The following is a 19293-nucleotide window of genomic DNA, read 5'->3' on the forward strand; positions in this document are numbered from 1 at the left end:
TACTGAAAGGTTGTAGGAAAGGGGAACATCATTTTTAAATATACAGTACAGTATAACAGTACAATAACTATACCTACATCTCAAACGTTGCCTCCTTTTGCTGGACTTAAACACACATCTGCTCATGAAAGGCAGTCATTTGTTTATAGCAGAAAAAAACATTTGTCTGTTGATTCCACACTTTTAAGAAAGAAAAAGAAAATCAGACACGTTGGAAAGTGTATACAGGATAACAGGCTAATTTGCGAATATTCTGAAGTAGTAGGTCAAGGTGAGAAAGGCTCCATCACCTGAGATATCACACGGTTGTTAGTTGATTTATTAGGTTAACTTACCTGGAAAGGATCCGAGTGTGATTATTGACAGGAATACTTCTTCTCTCTCTAGTCATCCAGGACCACTGTAAGTGGAACATAAAAACATTAGTAAAGTATGGAGCTTTACGCAAAGAGAAATAAACAAAAAGAGTTTGTACTTTCTCAGAAAATTTAAATATATACTTGTTTCTGCATATACAATCCTAAACCTCCGATGACTTCTCATTTTGCAGGTGCGATGATTTACACAGTTCACTTCATAACTGTTTGTAGTTCCTGCATTTGTTCCACTCCTCTCTTTTTACATTATGTGGATTCAATGGAAATGCACTCAGAACATGCATTTACTCACACTTTCTATTCCTGGAGCCATAGTTAGAGCAGGTGTAAACGGTACTAGAGGTGACTGTCCACTCTTCCGATTTAGTTGAATAAACACTGTCTGCAGTACTTGTTCAGGAGAAGTTGGAGGCTAAATGCATGCAGTTGATATTGCACAGTGGATGCAGACACTACCGTTTTCTACCCATCACTTCTAAGCTGGTACATCTCACCCGCAAACACGACCGCAGTGCTGCAGCTCGACAATTCTCACGAGTACATTGGTGTGAGCATCTGAGCCCAATGTGAACTCTAGCCCAAATGTGACACACTGGCTCTGGCCATATGCAAGCTTTTCACCCCTCCTCCCCCCACTGATACTGGTGTTGTGAGTACACAAGTCATGACTGTTGACTGTGGCAACACTCTGACTCACATAACCCCTCACAAAAGATCTGGCCAAGCTCCTTCAGCCCAAGCTAAGCCAGGCCGTCTCTGCAAAAGACTCTAATTGATTTGATGGACTTGCGCGCCGTTCACACCCCTTCTCCAAATAAACAGTCCGCCCAAGATTCGTCTCCATCAAGACATAGAGGCAGTACCCGCCCTCCTTTCGCAAAGCAACACAGTGCGAGCGCCTGAGAGGGCTGCGTCGGCCTGCCAAACTTGTTAGGTTCACTGGTGGGCCTCAGGGAAGCTTTGAGCATGCTGTGTGACGATTCATCATACTGCAAATCAAGGCTCCCACCCCCATTCTTCTAACTCCCAGGTCAACCAGAGTAGACTCAAGTTCACAGTCGTCGTTTCCACCATCGTAGCCTAGAGCATTGACTAAGGACAGTTGTGAGAACTGCAGTGCAGCTTAAGAGGGGGGTCCCTTAAAAAAGCAGATGTATCTTTTATCATCTGGATTGATATAGATAGAGCACACTCCAAGACCTCCGCTAAATGTGTAGCACTCTGTGTCAGTCTTAAAGATGCACTCCCTGATTTTATACTGTGCATAAACTGAACAGTTATGGATGGAAACTGCAACTTACAAAATACAGGCCTGCCAGGCTGTAATGTTGATGTTTCTGTGAGATGGTCCTTCTGCCTCCTATATCCACTAATACTTAGTATAAAGGTAGTAGTTGTCAGTGTTAAAAAATATTGTGCTTATGGTGTCCTCCAGGCTTATTTTGTCTTATGCATTATGTAAACATGGGTGGGTAGTCTACTAAGATGCAGTCTTTAGGCTTAAATAACCTTTATTTAATCAAAGAAACATGTACAAAGAGAAGAACTTCAACAGACAGAGTTCAGTCACATATATGCTCCAAATCACGTACACAAATGACATAAAGATTATTCAGTTTTAGTTCACTTTGCCGATTCCTGAAAACAGCACAAGACCTGAGTGCAGCAGCATCCCGTAAAAGCTCTTAATTAAAGATCAGTTTCTAGTTAGTGTTGAGCATTGATTTATCATGTTAAATAGATTTGTAACGGTGTATCCTGCCTTGCAGTGTGAGGGGTGTGTGTGTGTGTGTGTGTGTGTGTGTGTGTGTGTGTGTGTGTGTGTGTGTGTGTGTGTTTGGTAAAATGCCTGTTGTGGGTCCACCTAGTGTGTGTTGCTGCTCATGTCTTCAATGCTCAGGTCACATTAACCCAGTTCTCACAGTTTGTAGCCCATGTTTGAAGAAAAAAAAAACACACACACTAAAAAACACACAACACCTCCCTGTTGTCAGTGTGGCTTCAGGCTCCTTCACGCTGTTATATTTCCAGCATCGCTGGCCGATGATCACATTATTTACCGCTTGTATTAACATGCGGCTTGATAAGCATATTTTCCTCAGTAGAGCTAACAAGATGCTTTATCACCGAGCCTTTCCACCCGGTGTAGCAGGCCGCCGCTGCACGCTCGTATTTCCACCCTGTTAGTTTACAGCCTCGTAAATAACAAGCTGGAGTTTTTGCAGTAAAATCAGATTTAACTTTGAACATGAAGACAGATTTTGGTTGTGAATTATGAACCCAGAACCTTTAATGTAAATCAACTATGAGCTCTGCTAAATAAGCAGAACACGTTTTAAATATACAGCACAACACAGAGTTAATATTCAAAATGCAAAAAAAAAAAATCAACTATCTGTCAGTTAAATCATTATTAAAATTGTGTGTTTTGCATTAAACTTTGTGTCTTTTTAACTTTTTAATAATTTTTTCTGACAGGGTACAGGGGATCATCCTTTTAAATGATGTAAATCTCATTTGTGCGTCAAAACACTTAATATAAATAAGGAATTATGCAATGTTTTAAATTATATGTAATTTTTTTAACTGATACTGAAAGATGAGTAAAATTGAGTAGATTTACATCAACACCTCTTAAAATGTTATGTTTTGAAAAGAAACACCAGGATGGATGGATGGATGGATAGATGGATGGATAGATAGATAGATAGATAGATAGATAGATAGATAGATAGATAGATAAAACTTTATTGTCCACTGAATTTACATACACTGGAAATTCGTCTTTGGCACTCTGGTAACATAAAACACCGCTCTCAACACATAAAACACAGCTATCAATATAAGTTAAGTTATATAATTACATACAATATAAAAAAGGCATGAATAAATAATACTATTCATATTTATTGTGGAACAGGGAATAAACGGGGGTTATCATAATTATCAAAAGGCAAAATCATAAAAAACGAAAACCTTAAATACCCAAAATGATGCAGACTAATTGATTAAACAATTTAAAAAGGATTCAATGTGTTTCAGAAGTAACTTTTCTGTCTGTCAGAGCAGAACACTAATAAGGCAGCTACAGATGTTCATCTACTGGCAAAGTAAAATAAACCAAGATTATCAGAGAAACTAATAATAATTAATTCATCAACCCGCAACGCAATTATCTTCTTTGTGTCTTTGATTGGACACAATTTTCCATTCATTCTTTTGTTTTACCTTTTTGTGTAATCGTAGTTAATCATGTCAATTGCAAGAAAGCGTTTGCATTTTTTTGGCAGTTCACGTCGGCGCGTCATTAGCTGCAAAGCTGCATCTTTAATTTGTTGATTAACTCTTTAAAAGAGAAACGAGGGCTGTGATCTCTCTCTCGCTAATTGCGTCTGAAGGATCAATGATTCAGTAATGAAACAAATATGAGATGTTACTTCTTCTTTTTTTAGATTGGGGAAACGGAAAGTTCCTTTTTTTTTTTTTTTATAAAGAATCAGTTGGGAAAAAAAAACAACGGAATATTCATTGCAAATCAAATCCGGTTGAACAATTAAAAAATAATTTACACACACGGAAGAGAAACCTACAAATAAAGCTTCTCTTCTGCCTTTTTTTTCCCTTCTTGCACTCATACAGATTTATTTCAGGTCGTTTTTGACCCGGACCAGCCTTCCCTTTCACCTCTCGACAGGGCGCAACGCCAAACCCATTTCTTCCTGCATTAGTCTCATCAGGGACTTTAATATGTGCCACCCTGTAGGAGGGGAGCCTCCCTGGCACGTGCACAACACACACAAACACACCGCCCCATCTTGACAGCTCACTCCAATTACTGGCCCTCCCTGTCGCATGGCCTGCATCTCCGCTTAGAGCAGATCATATGTGACCCTGTCCAGCATGCCGCTGGTGGAGGGGGAAGAGGGGGAACCATGCAGGGAACACAAGTAGTAACACACACCCACTCCCACATTTACACTTACTGAAGGGACACTCTCCAAAAATTGAGGCCAATCAAAGAGTGTCATTCCAAAATGAGATCTTCAGCACTTGAAAATATATCTGCTTACTCTGAAAAAAAAAAAAAGACTGGCATCAAAGTAAAACACATTGCTGCTAATGAGTTATCTTAAAACCTTTGTTTACTAATTTTTTTTTTTTAATATTGACAGATGAATTTAAAGACTACAAAGTTTAGACCAAATGGATATTCACCATATTTATTTTTGAAAGAAACAGTTATTTTTTTATATTAAAGGCTGTCTTATTGAAGATGCAGATAGTAAAATGCTACTGCTATTGAAGGTCCTGTATTAAATCGGTGTACATGATCAGAGAAGTTTATAACGGCTTTCTTCATCCATCCTCTTAACACCTCTTGTTATAGAAATGGAATTGTTTGCTATAGGGTATACATTTAGCTCTGTTTCTGTGTGACACTGAAATCATGGATGCTGTTAATCCATATTTCGTCATCAGTGGTGTGGGGTGCTGTATGCATCAAGGTTTATTCCATTTAGCATAAAACAGACACATTTTACAGTGGAGTATTAACAGGCAAATATTGCACATACTTTATTTAACCAAATACAAGAGCTGTTTGGTTGATAGGGCCGTGGCCTGGAGACATGATGTGAGCTTATGTTTTAAGTGCAGTTCTGAGTGTTTGTGGCGTCTCTCCTGGCCTCTCTGGGAGGACAGTTGTGGCGATGACACGTAATTTAAAAGTACAGATGAGCCCACTGGCTCTTTGTGGATGCTGATACACTGTGGCACCCAGAAGAAAAATTAACAAATGCCCCCCTCTTTATTTTTGGTTTGTGTTTGGAGTCCTTGTTCAGAAGGCTTGCACATGTTGTGTAAGCGTGTTTTAAGGCAGATGGAGCTTTTGGGACACTCAACAGCTGTGTGTTCACTGCAGAACTGGCTCCTTTTTCTTTTAGTGGAATTCAGTTGCTGCTCCAGTTTGCACGTTTTCATTCCGAGTGTGCTACAACTTAGTATCTTACTTGTGTCATCTTTTAATATTCAAATTCTTTTTACTGAATTTTCTATCGCTAACTCGCACCTGAGAAACTTTAATCTATAGTATGCTCTTTTGCAGTTTTAAAATGTCACACTACAATTTGTCCAATCTGCCCACCTATCTACTTTTTCTCCCAGCTCCCAAAGCCACTTGCATTTTTAGAAACCACACAGAAGGCTGGAAATGGCTCAAACTTAAGGTATCGTGACCCTTCAGAAGTATTTAAACTTTTATCAAAAGAACACTGAGCTCCAAACTGGTTTTCAGTGTCCTCTTAGCACCATTAAAAGCTGTGACTAGTTCTTCCTACAAGCATCTGCTTAGCACTACTAGCTAAAAAAAGAAGAGACAGGGATGTTTTTGTGCTTCGCATAACCAAATCTGCAGCATGTGGGCATCACGTGGGAAATGGAGGGAAAGATTTGGGCGACAAAAAAGTCTAAATGTAAGTCTGTCGCCTCACGGGTCGTAAAACAGGCTATTAGCTGGCTCACATGCTGTACAAAGGTATCATTGTATCAGTAGAAGGTGCTGTCTATAAACTGGCTCTTCCTTGACAGACAGTTTCTCAGTCAATCCATTAGCTGTAAACCCAGTTGTCTGGCTGGAGTGGGTTGACTTGGACGAGGTCCGTTTAACTCACTTCAGCACATATCAGCCCAAGAACAATCCCTCCTCTGTCCGATCCTCCTGGCACTGCTCCACGCCGATCCTCCCACGATCCCCCTCTCTTATGATTATTTCATCCTTTTAAATTCTTTATGCCGCATTGCCGTGGCATCGTCCCCGCTAGAGCAGAGCGGCACGTTGGCCATACAGTACATTCACACTACAGTTATTTGGACGGCGCTCCGGTGTGGCTCTGTCCCGGTCCCTCGGTTGGATTCTGCTCGTCCATTAGTGCCATCTGTGCCTTCCTGCGCCGTCTGTGAGGGCCCCGTCGACGCCAAAACGATTGGCATTTCTCTGGAACAACCAGAGGGACGGTGCCCAGAGCTTTTAGCTGCCAATGATGTGCACTTGCTCTGAAAAAAGCAGAGAGGGTGGGTAATAGAAGCAAGCAGGAGGCCCCGGCAGGAAACAGCTGCACCTACAGTACTGTGGCGTCCATGTTCAAGCTTCAGGAGATACCACTTATCTCTGCAACAACAGACAGCTGATACAAAGTCAAGAGCTGTGTCCTTTTAGACATGAGTGCATGAGTGAACAGGTAAGGGCTGAAATATTCTGCAACAGAAAACAGGAAATATAATAAAACCTGCAATCACCAGGTCATCATGCATCAGACGTTTTAAGCAAGCATTCTAATCTTCCTTAACTTCTATTTTACTATAACGGACAACTTGATGTCACTAGTGCTGCCATTGTTGCTTGGCCATATGGCTTACACTTTAACACAGAGATCTTCAACAGGGGGTCCGGGACCCCTAGGGGGTCCTCAGAGTCACTGCAGGAGGGCCTCCAAATTATCGTTCATTTTTGAAGGTTTTTTCAAATTAAAAAGTCTTAACATGAATCTAACATTATTAGCAAATATTAATCCCCACTGATGATAGGCTTTCTGGCACTAAGGTAGCTATCTGTGCACAGATACAGTTAATCCTAAGGAATCACTGTGCAACATGTATGTTTAACGTTAAAATAGTTCTTGATGAGCTTCAAGAGGTAGTCTCCTGAAATGGTTTTCCAACAGTCTTGAAGGAGTTCCCAGAGATGCTTAGCACTTGTTGGCCCTTTTGCCTTCACTCTGCGGTCCAGCTCACCGAAAACCATCTCGATTGGGTTCAGGACCGGTGACTGTGGAGGCCAGGTCATCTGGCGCAGCACTCCATCACTCTCCTTCTTGGTCAAATAGCCCTTACACAGCCTGGAGGTGTGTTTGGGGTCATTGTCCTCTTGAAAAATAAATGATGGTCTTACTAAACGCAAACCGGATGGGATGGCATGTCGCTGCAGGATGCTGTGGTAGCCATGCTGGTTCAGTATGCCTTCAGTTTTGAATACATCCCCAACAGCGTCACCAGCAAAGCACCCCCACACCATCACACCTCCTCCTCCATGCTTTACGGTGGGAACCAGGCATGTAGAATCCATCCGTTCACCTTTTCTGCGTCACACAAAGACACGGCGGTTGGAACCAAACTCAAATTTGGACTCATCAGACCAAAGCACAGATTTTCACTGGTCTAATGTCCATTCCTTGTGTTTCTTGGCCCGAACAAATCTCTTCTGCTTGTTGCCTCTCCTTAGCAGTGGTTTCCTAGCAGTTATTTGACCATGAAGGCCTGATTCGCGCAGTCTCCTCTTAACAGTTGTTGTAGAGATGTGTCTGCTGCTAGAACTCTGTGTGGCATTCATCTGGTCTCTAATCTGAGCTGCTGTTAACTTGCAAGTTCTGAGGCTGGTGACTCGGATGAACTTATCCTCAGCAGCAGAGGTGACTCTTGGTCTTCCTTTCCTGGGGCAGTCCTCATGTGATCCAGTTTCGTTGTAGCGCTTGATGGTTTTCGCGACTGCACTTGGGGACACATTCAAAGTTTTCGCAATTTTCCAGACTGACTGACCTTCATTTGTTAAAGTAATGATGGCCACTCGTTCTCTTTACTTAGCTGATTGGTTCTTGCCATAATATGAATTCTAACAGTTATCCAATAGGGCTGTCGGCTGTGTATGAACCTGACTTCTGCACAACACAACTGATGGTCCCAACCCCATTAATAAGGGAAAAAATTCCACTAATTAACCCTGACAAGGCACACCTGTGAAGTGAAAACCATTTCAGGTGACTACCTCATGAAGCTCATTGAGAGAACACCAAGGGTTTGCAGCGCTATCAAAAAAGCAAAGGGTGGCTACTTTGAGGAATCTAAAATATAAGACATGTTTTCAGAATTTTTTGAATGAGAAGGTGTGTCCAAACTTTTGGCCTGTACTGTATATAAAGACTTTAGGCTGCCCTACACTTAATTGTAGGCACAGTTGAATATGCAACTTCATTTTATACAATATTAGTAGTAGGGGGTCCCTGCTCCATCTCTCCCTCAGTTAAGGGGTCCTTGGTTTAAAAAACGTTGGAGACTCCTGCTTTAACAGATTCATAATTTTCTTTGGTGACCTGCTCTTGCTTCACAATACCTAGGATACAGACTGAACACTGTCAGCTGATGATGTTGTGCAGATCAGTTTAGAGAAGTGCTGTGGCACAGGAGAGCAAATATTAGAGTCAATGACAGATCTCAATATTATCTGGTTAATGACATAAATACCGAACATGCCCTTAAGATGCAAGAATTTGTACATTTAAGAAGGAAGAGCAGATATCTTGACAAATTTGTAAATCAATGTCAAAAAGCACTTCAATATTGTGCTCTAATTCAACTATCATAAAGTCACTATACAATTCACACTGATATGAACGAACAAGAAGAGAAATTACGACAAAGAGTTTTGCACCAAGAAGCTTAAAAGTTACATGGACTGGAGGTCTGATCAACATTGTTTCCAAATGGCAGTAGAGACCTCAAGAAAACAACTAACAGAAATGCTTGCTTGCTGAATCAGACCAAAGAAGTGGACCTTTTTCTTCACCATCAGTTTCTCTTTCCGCCACTCAGTAAAATGTTCTCCTGTCTGCAGGAAATGGGAGCCAGCGATGCTCTGACAGTCTGGAGACCATATGCTGCTGCCTGCTAGCATAACTTTTTACTGCAAGCTGTCGCTCACTCCCTCTCTGCTCCTTGGGTCACTGAAGTAGCCATCACAGCCTGATATCCCATCATCCACCACTTTAATCACACTAAGGCTCTCTATTGGAGGCAGTGTTGCTTTTAGGTTGGATTTTTATAAAATTTGATTTGATATCGCTGTTATCGCTCAGGCTTTGGATTAAGAGGGTTACTGTTGTGTCTGCATCAATACTCAAATCTGATAGCATAGCATGATCAAGTTTTGCCCTGTCCTGTTTCAACATGACAATGTCCTCGTGCACAAAGCCAGCTCCATAAAGAAATGGTTTTCCCAGTTTGGTGTGGAAGAACTTGGCTGGCCTTCACAGAGCCCTGACCTCTCAACCCCATCCAAACCATTTGGGATGAACTGGAACAGACGTTATCTCCCAGCAGTGTTGGACCATACTAACGCTATTGCGTCTGAATGGGAGCAAATCCCTGCAGCCAGCTCAGGTTCAAAAATCTGACAAAAAGGCTGAAACCAGAAGACTGGAGCCTGGTATAGCAGCTTTGGAGCAGGAAAATCATCCAGAAGGCATCACTTTTTTTCCAGCCCCTTCCAAGATGTCTGCTAAACTTCATAGTAGTGAAAGTGTTTTTTTTTCTTTTTAGAATGTTGTCCTCCCATGTACCTTATGTGCTTGTATAATATTTATTCATCTCTTTACAATGAGAAGAACTGCCCGAGTTGTCAGCGAGCATCATGTATTTGGCCGAGTCTCAGGTGGCTCTGATTTCCCAGCAGGCCAGATGGCAGCGCTGTGTGGGCAGTGTGTGTGTGTGTGTGTGTGTGTGTGTGTGTGTGTGTGTATGTATGTGTGTGCGTGTGCGTGGTCGAGGGGCTGTGAGAAGAGCCTTGTGGAGGGAGGATTGCTCACACCCTGGCTCTCTCCTCTGTCCCCGTGCAGCTGTGCTTCTCCGTCCAACTTGAACTTTTAATTTGTTCAATATGTGGCAGAGGACACGGAGTAAAACAGAACACATGTCTGGTGGCTGAGGCTCGACAGGCAGCGACTTGAAGAGGGATGATGACACTGTGTGGAGTTCTTTTTTTTGTGTTTTTTTTTACTTAAATGTCTGCTGCTTCCAACATAGAGGATGAATGTTAATTTGACCAAGACATTTTAATTTCTTTTACTCAGGGTGGATTGCACCAGCCTGGATATGTTTAAACATAAATTGGGGTTAAGGGTTACTTTTTTGTTGGCATTTTTGCCCTTTATTTGACAGTGTAGAGACCGAGACTGGGGTATGACATGCAACAAAGGTCCCAAGGCTGGAATCAAGCCCGGGACGATGTGGTAATTTTGTGTGCGCTTTAACCACTTGGCTACAAAGGCGCTCCACTCATTTATTTAAATTATTAACACAGATTTAAAATTGACACTTTAAATTAAACCCTGTGATAGTAAAACTCAGTCTAAGGATTTAAAGTTAAAACCACTATTATTACCATATTGACCATGATAAATGAGTTCCAGATCGAAATAATCACTGACAAAAACCCCATAAATGGCACCACTACTGCTACAGACTCAAGGAGTATATAAAGATATAATTAGTAATGATGCAAAAATGGAAAGAAATATAAATGTAAACATGTCTCTCCTAAAGGTGAAACCGTAGCATAGCTAGTGATGCACCGATTGAATACACCAGTCAGTTTTGGTCAGTCAGACTGCTTCTTAGTCCCTGTTAAAAACCCCAAATGTCTCAAACATATCCACTTAAGTAAGAAGTGATGTGCCTAATATGATCTTACACATAGAGCAATGATTCTCTTTGTGTGTCATTACCAGAACATTCCTTGTGATCTCTGAAACCTGATGAGAGAAACCACACATCTTTTCAGGTGGAAGTGAAGCAGCAGAACATACTATAGGTAGTTCATGCAGTAAAAAGTGGAACATCTACAACAGCTATATGATGCCGTATTGAAATGCTGTTCAGCTCATTAACATTTTGTCAAAACAACAGTGTTATAATGTGATGAGTGTTGCCGTCGTCCTGTTGCTGTTGGATTAAGTAAACCCTAGATTAACTAAGATACTGTATAGGCTGCAAAGCTCTAATGTGGAAAAAAAAGTCTCTGTTCTGGTGATAAAATCTTTCAAAGCCTGTAGCTTATCACTGCAAAATAAGCATCTTGCAACTGGATTACAACTCTCATGCTTGCAAGTGTTTTCACACTAAAGTCCAGATGGGAGATTCGTTCTGTAACCTCAATGGATGGCGTCTTTCGTTCATCTTATTTTGGTTTTTGATATTGTAAACGTGACAAACTATGCAATCAATTAATACGACAAGCCAATACAAACATTTGGAAGGGAGCTTTGTTCATTTCCTTTCATGAGTCTTCCAAAAAATGCTGTGGAGACTCATTTTAAACTGGTTCTGAGAAGAGACAAACACATGGCAACTTCATGTTTTAGTTGTAGTTTTGATGAACTAATAGATTATCAAAGATTGTTTTCACAATTCTAGAAGAAAAGTTGAGGGAAATTCAATGAATTGAAACACACAAGTGTACCTGATTCCCACTCTGGGTCGCATACTACCAGACTACAGAATGACCTTTGAGTTTTCTGTGTGTTTATGTTATGATTTTAAGGTGAACCGACAGTTTGGGCACCGACCAGCATGAAGCCGCTGTTCTAAAACCCTTCCGATTTAGTACCTGCACACAATGAATTGATACAGCTGCAAATAAAATATGACTGTTTCATTTTTTTGGTGAGTTGGAAGACGTGTCCAGTTGCAATTTACAGCTATGCCTGCTCACTAAAAGCTTTCCATGCACTCTGAAGATGTCAGAACAAACATTTCAAACGCTTCAAGTTTCATCTTCAACTGTCTCCAAGACATTGTTTACTTTAGGTCGTTTCTTGGATAACTGAATGGTTGTTTGAAGATGTGGCTTTCCAAACAGGTGCACCCAGCTGAAGCAGTGTTTGGACATGAGTGCAGTGCACACACATATCATTAAAACCATTAAACTAGCCAGCATTTCCTGTAGTTAAATGACGTCTTTTGAAATGTTTGCACAACCTCCCAGACTTAAGTGATCTTTTCCCAGGTTGGAGTCATGAAATTGGACCTATACACATTCAACATCCCCTGTTTTGGGCATCAGACAAAGGGTGCAGACATTGTCACCTACCCCAAATGTTATGCAGAATAAAAAATATACTCTGTAATGAAGTGAAGGAGGCAAATTGTAACCAGTTGTTCAATTTATCTTGTTAGAGGTCTTAAAACCCCAACCAGACCATGTGGCAACTGATTTGTAGTTAGATTGTTAGTCACTCAGATCTTCAACTACTAGAAAGAAAAAATATTCCTCTGTACCATCAGGATCCTTTAAAATATTGTTTGGAAAAGACCATTATAATTTATATTTACAATCTTCAAGAGAACAAAAGAACATACAATGGCCCAGAGTTTGGTCTGAGCTCTAAGTGGCTGCTGTCTGTTTCCTAAATCTGCAGAGCTCCTCAGAGAGTTGCAGCTCTGGGGGACTCAAGCTGCTCACGTTGCGAACACTGCGAGAGATGAGAAGGAAAATCAAACACATACACACAGTCACACTCTCCCCACTTCACTCCTGGAGCTCTGCCTCAAGTTACACGCCAACAGTCCAAGTGACAAACATGTTGTCTGAGGACTAGGCAAATGTGGACCTCTGCTGCTCCTGTCAACACGCAGCGAGGGCCCGCTAATGAGACTTCAGTGTAGATGGCTAAAACTCCGGTCAGATAGTGATCTATTCCACAACATGCAGATTTGGGATTATTTCAGATGCTGAGATTACTACGCAAGATTTAACAATTTTCTTCCAGAACAGAATTCGGAGTAAACGGTGAAGAGTAATTTGCGCTCCTTGTTGCGTTGTGAATTCTTTTAAAAATGGTTTTACTAAAAAATATTATAAGTGTTGCAGTGAACTGAATGAATGAATTGATAAGAACATTCATCAACCGCTTTAATAACAGATTAATCATTTTAAGTTGTTCATCCAATAAAATGCCAAACATTTGCACAGTATGTTCCAGCTTCTTCAGTGTGACAATTTGCAGCTTTTTCTGCCTCAAATCATAATTTATTCATCATCATTATCTTTTTTTTTTTTTTTTTTTTTTTTTTTTTTTTACAATGACTTCTTTAATTTCAGACTAACTACTAATGTTTGATGAACAGCAATCATCAGTTTAAGGATTGATTTTTATATCTTTGCTGAAAACTATATACTTGTGTGTTGGACCTCTCAGACATACAGTATCAACATTGGATGTTGTTACAATCAGTTTAGTTTGATATCTCGGTTCAATATTTTCCCATTAGCCAGTGGAGTGTCTGTAATGAACCTTATTAATTACAGTGTTCATGTGGAAGTGGATGCCTCTGTCTGACCATCCACCCGACCCCCTCCTCTTGTCTCTTCACCTCTCCATCTCTCCACCTGACTCACCCACCCATCTATCTGCAGTCACGCTCCCGTCCGTCTGATGAGATTTCGCTGACATCCCGTGCTGATGTATTCAGACTATTGTTCTGCCGCTCCGGGTGGCACAGGTGGGCCTCCATCTCTCCAACATGGCCCAGTTACTAGGCGGCGCTCCCTGCCAAGTCGGGCCCCGCTCATCTGGGAACAGGGGAGCTGGAATGGGTTTGACCGTATTGTGCTGCACCTGCTTCGCCCTCGCACCAGATCCCCCCGGCTTCGCCTGCCATTCTGCCGCCGCACAGAGCACTTCTTCCCTCACCGAGCCCCTGCGTCGTAAAACCCGTAAAATCCACTGAACTTAGCCGCTAAGTTGGCCGTGGCCAAAACAGCATCTGATGTGCCTTATTTGTTGACTGTGTGAGATTAGTTGCAGAGGGTACACGTCGAGGGGCTTACCATGCAGAGATGGAGCGAAGCCCCCACCCCTCCGTCAAACACCCACCAGCCCTGCCAAATAATGAGAAATGGAAGATTCTCCAGCTTGTCTAAAGCCCTCGTCACAGTCGGTCCGTGCTCACTTCTGCTCCCGAGCCAGACTGTAGTGCAGATACTGTAAGAGCTCCCGCAGCAGAGGAACTGGCTGCTGACTTCTGCATTCACTCTGCTGCTCAGGAGCCAATGTCTTGGTCACTTCTGTCCACAATACCTCAATGGGAAGCATCCACCTGGATTGTGCGAGGCCTGTATGTGCAAGGATGTGCTTTTGTTTTCCTAAAAATAGAAAAAGGAAGGAGATGTGTAGCTCAAATATGTGCACATTTAAATGCAAATTCAGTTCAGCACATGAATCATGTCTTTTTGATACCACATTCTGTGCTAATTCATAACGGTCAAATTTTTTACACACACCTCTGAAACAAAAATTTTAATTTCGTTATTTATTTTAGGGGCCACCAGAGGAGTTTTGGGACCTTAAGTCAAAATAGACATGACCCTCCCCTCGCTAGTAATATTTTTTCTATGACCTTACAAAACGATTTGAAAAAAAGGCATGACCCTCCCCCAATAATTTATCATACCTTGTGCACCGGTTTGCGCTTGGCAAAGATATACAGATTACCGTTGTTTTTTACAGCAATGACATGCGTGCCGAAACCTCTGCATTCTCATCTGACGCATCCCACTCCTCTGTTATGGTGTGGTGGCCATTTCAGTAGATTTACTCACTAAAGGTTTTTGTGGAAACACAATAAGCATGGAAACTAAATGCACACTTCCTGCATTACTGCATTACTTCAAATACTAAGTTACTCCTCTAGTAAACTAGTATTCACATGAAATAAAACAATAAAACATTGAGACCATTCAGCAAAGCACTCTGGGTAGCATACAAACTGGTTGCTATGGACTTGTCACTAGGCTTCCTCCACTTCGCCGTTTATTTCTTGCAACGTTTACCTTTATTGCAACGTTGGCACAGTAAGATGTCCAGACTAGCAACATTAATTTTCATTTTTTACGTCCTGCTGCTCCCATCGTCACCCAGGAAATATTTTAAGCAGTATATGAAATCAGATGTATTACCTACCACCATTTAGTTGTTTTGTGTTATTTAGCTAAGATATTTACAAAATATCTGGTCATCCCAGACGTAATTATTCCACTCATGTTTTTAAACAATGCAGTTATCAGTTTCAGCCACCAGGGGAGCAGTGCTCTCACTGCCCCACAGCAAACTCATGGGTCAGACCCCTCTGGTAGCGAAGGAGGGCCGAGACTGAGAGCTACATGGAGAAATATGCACCAAATAAGCCACTTTGAAATTTTGCTGTTTATATGAATACAAAAGTTGGGCCTCTCTTCCCCCCCCCCCTCCCCTCAACAAATAATAAAAAGACCTTACCCTATTTTCCTCCGGTGGTCCATTCCATAAATACCAAACGGTCCCTTAGTGATTTCCCTCAACACCAGTGGCTGTGATCGCTTAAAGACATTTTTAGTCGACAAATAATCACAGAATTTCATTAACAAATCAGCTTCTCCAGTATGATTCTCCCTCTGCAGATGAGTGTCGTCATGCAGAAGGATCTCGTAAAACTCAAACCTTAATAAGGACCAAAGCAAAAAGTTTTTACATTTCTTAGTCAACCAAGACTACGGTGATTAAGTATGTAGTTGACTAAGAGAAGTGCTGGACATTAAACATACCATTACTACATCAAGGTCTGCATCAGCAACTAAAGTAGTACTATCACCAAATGCAGTCACTGGAAATCAGGCCTGGACAATAACAACTAATAAACATGGAAATCCAGAGAACAAGAAACACAATGAGAGAGAAGAGACACCCAGAGTACATTAACATTCACATGAGAAATGAGAACAAATCTGAAAGCATACCGTATTTACTCTTATTTCACTGTACCATGCAGTCGGTCAGTAATCACATTTCTCTCCTTCCTCTTAACCAATTTTTAAACCAACATTGGCTTATTTGTAATCTATTAAAGTTTTGCTGCTTTTGTGATAGGAAGCTGCAGCTTGATTTATTTTGGTCAGAGCATTTGTATAGACAAGACCGTGAGAGGACAGTCTCTCTAGAGAAAGCACACCATTTTTTTCGTATCTGATTTCTCTGTTTTGAGCTGTGGAAACCATCCTATTCAGACGGATTTATTTCTGTTCCAGTGGGACTTTGGATAGTCTTATTATGGATACAAGTCCTGATCTTTTTTTTTTCTCTCATCCTGGCACCCTCTGCCACAGGGATACTTTCTCTGTATTTAGCATGTACATGTGCACTTACCAGGTAGAGATTCAGTTATGCATCTACGTGGCCATGAAAACGGGGTTCTCCAGCGGTTCACACTCACAGCCAGAAGGTCCTGAGTTCAAAACCGATGGGGGGGGGGGAGGGGGGCTTTTATTTTGGAGTTTCTTATTCCCATGATTGTGTGGCTTATGTGGAAATACTGTATGTGTTGCATATTAAAGGGTCAGTTCACCAAACTTAAAAGAAAACCTCATCTCACTTATTCAACATTTGATGAACTTCTTTCGGATTAAGAAACTGTCTTCATGAGAACAAACGTGGTGTGCTGTTGAGTAATTTGTTACTGCATTGAGCAGCTCAAACACACTTCCATTCACCCCATTGCCAGACTGATCTCATGACGTGGCGTATAAATGACATGCCAATTCGTATGCCTTTTTTGGCGTGTTATCAAGACGCATACTCTCTTTTTAGCGTGTTTATCAATGCCGTTTGGCCTCCATTGACTTACATTACCTTGCGATTGCATGTGAATTCACGCCGTAGCGAGTAATATGAAAGGGCGAAAATCCGCGTAGCGAGGTTGGTCGGGGTGGTGGATGGGTCAAACAGGACTCGTGTCCCACATGTCACGTTTCCTAAACTCAACCGCTGCTTTTTTCTTTTACTAAACTCAACCCCGTTCTTGTTTTCCTAAACCCAACCCATCCGCCGTATACGGCTCTCAAAATGCGTACAGATAACACGCCACTTGGCTTTAGAAAGTGGCGTGTATGTTTACGCGAAGTCGTGATGTCATGTTGCCATTGCATTGGTCATCTGCATGGACAGATATGACACTATAATATTCCTGCTATTGCTGTTGAGTAGGGCACTGTCCACAGATGATGCTGCTCACTGCCTCTAAATATGTATAACTAGTCAAAGGATGCTGAGGACCCATGTCTTAGCAAAGATGAATGAATAAAGAATAACGTAACTACCTTTTTATGATGTTGTGAGCAGGTTACAGTAAGCACATGTAAACTCACTGACCGAGACAGAGAGAGGTGAAGAGGTACAGAGAGCCTGAGTTGTGAGTGTGAGGTTGGAGGCCCGCTGGCTGCTGGGGATTCGCTGTGCGAGAGCTCCCTCTTGGTGCCAGTCGGCCTACTGTTGGTGAGCAGGCTGCCGCTGCACCGAGAGGCTCAGACAGCTGCCTAGACACTAATCCACACACACAAATACACGTTGGGTGAGACTATGCACAGGGATAAGAAAGTGAAATGTCTTTTTTTTTTTTTTTTTTTTTTTTTTTTTTTTTGTCCATAATCTCAGTATGGTATTGAGAGAACAGGAACACTTGCTTCTGCTTCACCAGTTGATGCTTGATTTGATTTAAATATACAGTAATTTCTGCCAATTGTTTTACTTTATTTCTCTTGAAATTATACTGTCATGGGTTTATCTGTGAAAAGTGTTTTTTTTGTGTGTTTTATGTGTGTTAATTATGCACAACCTCTTATCTCCCACGGTTACTTCTCCTGGTTTGTTTTTACTTGTGTATGTATCAAAAGACATATTTAATTGTTTTTATATCTTTATATTGTCTTTATTGTTATGTACATTATTTTATTTTGAATATTTTAATAGATAGACCTTATGACTACACTTTTTATGTAAATTAGGGATCATAGGGAAATAATAGGAGATGCTTATTAGAAATATAAGCAAATGTCAAATAAGGTCTTAAATACTGGACTTGAATAACTGCAGATAAGTATGAGGCAGTTATTAACTATAAAGGTTGTAATGTTCTCTCTCTTCTCTTCCTCTCTGTGTTTTTCAGGGTCGGTGTATTAATTTCAACCGTGTGCAGCATCAGTAGAAAAGAAGGACTACTGTGTGAAGACCAACATGTGCAGATCGCTATGGACAAGAGAAGAATTTCATTTTTTTTTTTGAAGATCTTTAGTCCTGCAGCTAAAACCACTATCTGTTCACTCTGCTCTACTTTGTGCACAAAGTTTCTCCTCTGTTTTTTGTTATGCTGTTAGACCTTTAAAGCACACAGGGTGAAATTTTAATATGAACTCTTAAACATTAAGTTATTTACTACCTATTTTCTATTACCAAAAGATTTCTTTTAAATTAAAAAGAAGACGAAAAGCCGAGCAGAAGCACAGGGTGCCCCAGAACTCAGCACTCAGACTCGGTTAGCTTTTTGTGTGCACCAAAGGCTTAACATATTCTGACCATATTGTGCCTTCTGTGAAAAACCTAATTTCATGGACACAGACGGAAGCTATCTAAAGAAAGGAAAAAAAAAAAAAAAAAAACTGCAGAAAGGGGGCTGTTTGCCTTTGGCGTGGAAGTCGGAATAATCCCAGTGGGCCATACAAGTGCAGAAGTCCGTTGCCTTTTGGCAATGTCTCATCACAAATCCTCTCCAACTTCGGCAGTGCTGGATGCCTGGCGGCTGCCCTTTGACTGGCTTATCTTGTCATTTTAACACTGAGAAGTGCACACGCATGACAAATTGTAGACAGGATGCCCCAAGGTATTGGAAGGCACCAAGACTTTGCCCTGTAGTTTTTTTGTTTTTTTTTTTTTTTTTCTAAGACACCTTCCTTTCATTATGCACTCGGGACAAGAAAATTAATAGAGCGTTATTCGACCGCAGGACAGCCTCCTGACCAGGATGATCTCCAGCTAGGTTTGAGGGATTGATGCCTTTAAGACCTTGACATGGCGCTTGGTGTTTTTTGCCCCTGTTTTCAGTGCAGTCTGCTCTGTGCTCAGCAAGGCGTAGCACATCACAGCCCATAAACCGGCCTATCAGTTAAGACTTAAGATATAGATGGAGCGGCCTCGACACTGCTCTGCCCACCGTCTCAATCCTCCGAGGGCTTCCCGGCCGCGTCACAACTCACTAGTTCACTCGGCACCAGAATCTCAAAGTTTAA

The 19293-nt window shown here is 41.4% G+C and overlaps 1 protein-coding gene across 1 annotated transcript in view; it reads left to right on the plus strand.

The window, feature by feature from the left end:
- antxr2a (ANTXR cell adhesion molecule 2a) overlaps positions 1-19047 on the plus strand; it is an 81945-nt gene extending 62898 nt beyond the window's left edge. Inside the window, exon 17 of the mRNA XM_028579023.1 lies at positions 18177-19047. Within this exon, the coding sequence (XP_028434824.1) occupies positions 18177-18215 (39 nt within the window). The 3' untranslated portion in view covers positions 18216-19047. The remainder of the gene's footprint in view (positions 1-18176) is intronic.
- The last annotated feature ends 246 nt before the right edge of the window (positions 19048-19293 follow it).

This window comes from Perca flavescens, chromosome 5 (genome assembly GCF_004354835.1).
Source record: "Perca flavescens isolate YP-PL-M2 chromosome 5, PFLA_1.0, whole genome shotgun sequence".
NCBI lineage: Eukaryota > Metazoa > Chordata > Actinopteri > Perciformes > Percidae > Perca > Perca flavescens.